This window comes from Echinops telfairi, unplaced genomic scaffold, assembly GCF_000313985.2.
Source record: "Echinops telfairi isolate 266 unplaced genomic scaffold, ASM31398v2 ScPeMD7_3533;HRSCAF=4204_1, whole genome shotgun sequence".
Classification (NCBI taxonomy): domain Eukaryota; kingdom Metazoa; phylum Chordata; class Mammalia; order Afrosoricida; family Tenrecidae; genus Echinops; species Echinops telfairi.
Genome location: NW_022107432.1, coordinates 28,715,986 through 28,719,618, shown reverse-complemented (window position 1 = coordinate 28,719,618; position 3,633 = coordinate 28,715,986). Strand labels below are relative to the sequence as shown.

The following is a 3,633-nucleotide window of genomic DNA, read 5'->3' as shown; positions in this document are numbered from 1 at the left end:
CAAACATAACATGATTTTCATAGCTCCTTCATAACTGTCATTTTGCTACTGTTATGAATCAGTAGGCCGCCACCCACAGGTTCAGAACCGTTGCTCCAAAACCTTCTGAAACCATAGAAAAGACTCTCTTCAACTGGAAAACTTTTCTGAAAGGGAATAACTTACTTGCAGGAAACTTTGGTTCTGTCAGCCACCATGGTCCACTGTTGCTGGTTGGTAGAAACTTCAACGTAGTAGCTATAGCTTCGATCATCACAGTCCCAAAGTAGTAACCTGAACAATGAGAAAAACAAGAATGCTACAAATGTTCTAACAGGCTGTAAATTAGGCAGCAGTAAGTAGGGTTGAGTGTATTCCTACGTGTCTATCCCAGCTACCACAGTTCGAGTACTAGGGAAAGAATGTGAATGCCCAACAAAAGTATATAGAGAACAAGTAGAGTCAGTCTACAAGAAGAGGTTTGTTTCTTTAGGAGCATATTCACAAGTCACCCAATCCCAGGCAGCCTCTCTTCCCCCAAATGACAAAGCTTTTCAGATGGCTTGGTTAAGAGAAGATGTTTCCAAATTTTCCTTCCTAATAGCTTAGTTCTCATCTCCAGTTGGCTGGACTGACCAAAGGTACTCTCTCCTTGGGAACACTGTTGACGAGAGGATCTATGCTTTCTAGTTGGTGATGACCGTTACTAATATGCTTAATCTAATTTTGATAAGATTATCTTATTTGGAGACACAGGCAAATATATTATTAGTAAAATGATATTACTATTTAGAGCTTGATTATTCTGGTCCTGTTCTTTTTCTCCCTCTTTTCTGCCCAAATAAGAAACTAAACACTGGTTATACCCATTTACATGAAGCTAAAAAACAGTTTCTCTGTGGTGCCATAAGTATGAACAGTGATGAGCTCTCGGGGAGGTAGTGATTGGGCCATTGGAGGACCCTGGAAATGTGCCAATGATTCTGACAGTGAGTGCCATAGGGAGAACGATCACTGTTCTCTACAGTGTTGACCTCCAGTGCAGGATCAGGATTATCTAGTCATTTGACAGTTGATCATGGACATCTGCTTCCTCCACCAACTAGGATGGAGAGTGATTTCCCTGAAGAAGTCTCGGAAACCCTAAATAGGGTTGCTATGAATTGGAATTCACTCATAATGGCAGTGGGTTTGGTTTAGTTTTTTGGATTTGGTATTCAACTGTGTTGTGCCCAGACTCAACACTGATGGAATGCTGAACAAATGCATTATTTATAACATCAATGATAATGATCCTGATGGCCATCATTTCCTTAATGTTTACAGTGTACCAGGCAGGCCCTGAGTTAAGCACTTTATATAATTCATCTTATTAAATTCTTCCAAAAATCTTCTTAGCAAGCACTATTATTCTCATCAAATTATAGATGGTGAGAGTGAGGCTTAAGGTTGTTAAATATTTGCCTCAATCATGTATCTAGAGAGTGGCAGGTATAGATTCCAACCCTCTGTCCTGACCTGGAGCCCATTTTGGTGATCTTTCTGTCAAATGTTTCTATTACTCTCCATTGAGATACCTGGGTCACATTTTACAACCTATGGCCTCCCTCTCCATAAAACTGTTATCAATGAAAATCCTTCGTACAAGTGCAGTTCAGTGTCACCACCTAAAACCTATTTGAGGATTAGGAATGACCCTTTCCCCTGGCCTTTTTGTCCCTGTTTCCAATTGTAATAATGTTTGTTATCAATGACTAGACCAATGATACCTAATATTTTTAGATTAATCTTTTAAATAGATGAATTGTTATAAGGTTCTAGAAAGCATAAACAGGTAACTCCTACTGATTTTCTTTTCTTTACCTGAGACTTTAATCTCTCAAAGTACTCTGAATGAATTAGCAAGAATTCCACTATACAGTTTTTAAGTATTGAGTAATTCTACTCTCAGATGACACCAGCCTGCTTGATAAGAAAATGAATCATTTCCCTCATTAGTCATTTTCTTGAATCTCTCAGCACTTTTATGTAGTAAGCTTATGCTAATTTATATTTATGATGAGTAACTTTTTTAGTATCTCCAAAGCTACTGTCATCATATAGATATCAACTCATAACAGGGCAGAGTAGAATTGATCCCTAGGGTTTCTGAAGTTATAAATCTTTATGGAAGCAGACTGCTTCATTTTTCTTTTGTGGAATGGCTGGTGGGTTCAAAGAGGCAACCTTTCAGTTAGCAGCTCAATGCTTAACAAAATATACCAGCAGGAGGACACGCGAACACACTGAAGCTTCAGAAAGTTCCTGGAAAATGTGTCTAATGAAAAAATAATGTGTGGATTTAACAAATGTTTGCATCAAAACATATTCATACTAACAGAATCTACATTGAGACACAGGGATGAATAAGAGTGCATATCAGAGCAATATGAATGCTCCTAAAATTACAGAACAAACTATTGTAAAGCTTGGGTGGACAGATGATGAAACCACTGATGCTTTTTGAAAAGTTTATGTCCCAAAGAAACCAGCAGTTTACAAATGCTTAGCTCATTTTAAGAAGGGGTTAAGACAATGTTGAAGAAGAAGTCAGCAGCAGACTATGCACATCAATTTAGAAGGAAACAATTACTCTTGTTTGTGCCCTAATTGAAGCAGAGTAACCACAGCAGAAATAATAACCAACACCATAGACATCACAAATGATTTCAGCTTAGACAATTCTGACCGAAGAATGTTTGAACAAGTGGGATCAAGATATTGAAGCACTGCTTGCTTGAAATAATTGTAACAGGAGGTGAAACACGATTTTTAACAGTATGTCCCCGAAGACAATGCACAAAGAAATCAATGGTTACTAAGAGGTGGAAGGAAGTTGTCTAGTCAAAGCAAAAGCTGACCAGTCAAGAGCAAAAGTCAGTTTGGGGACTACTCAAGCATTTTGCTTGCTCACTTTCTGGCGGGTCAAACAGCAATAACATCTGCTTACTATGAGTGGTTCTGAAAAAGTTATTCAAGGTTTTAGCAGAAAAACGCCCTGAAAAATCTTCACTAGTGAGTCTTTCTCTACCACAACAATTCTTTTGGTAGTTTCATCAAATAAGGGCAATTTTGTAAGAGTTTTGATGGGAAATTATTAGGTATCCACCTTAAAGACCTGATTTGGCTCCATGTGACTTCTTTTTTGTTTCGTGCTCTTTAAATAGTACCCATTTTTCTTCAGTTAATAGAAAAAAGACTGCATTGACATGGTTAATTTCCTAGGACCCTCAGCTCTTTAGGGATGGACTAACAGGCTAGTATGATTGCTTACAGAGGTATCTTGCCCTTGATGGAGCTTATGCTGAAGAATGATCTGTAGTTTCTAAAAAAAAAAAAATTTTTTTTTCTTTCAATTCCATTTTCCATAACTTTTTGAGCCCCTTTGTGTATATACAGAAAAAGAGCAATTATATATTGAGAAAACATCCCAGTCCAGTCCAGATCAAGTTTGATATTAGCCCATATGTCTGATTCTACTCCATAAAATCCTCTTCAGACTCACATAACCATTCACAACAATGCTGAATGCAGGAAGATCACAGGCTGGTGGGTGAAAAGTCTTGTGGATCCCATGGCGGTGGAATCATTTCACCTGGTGGTGGTAGTCTCCAT

The 3,633-nt window shown here is 38.1% G+C and overlaps 1 protein-coding gene across 2 annotated transcripts in view; it reads right to left on the bottom strand.

Moving 5' to 3' along the window:
• BTBD9 (BTB domain containing 9) overlaps positions 1-3,633 on the bottom strand; it is a 462,890-nt gene that overhangs the window by 94,576 nt on the left and 364,681 nt on the right. For both annotated transcript variants that reach the window (XM_004710745.3, XM_045294863.1), the window contains exon 8: positions 166-273. In XM_004710745.3, the coding sequence (XP_004710802.1) occupies positions 166-273 (108 nt within the window). The remainder of the gene's footprint in view (positions 1-165; positions 274-3,633) is intronic.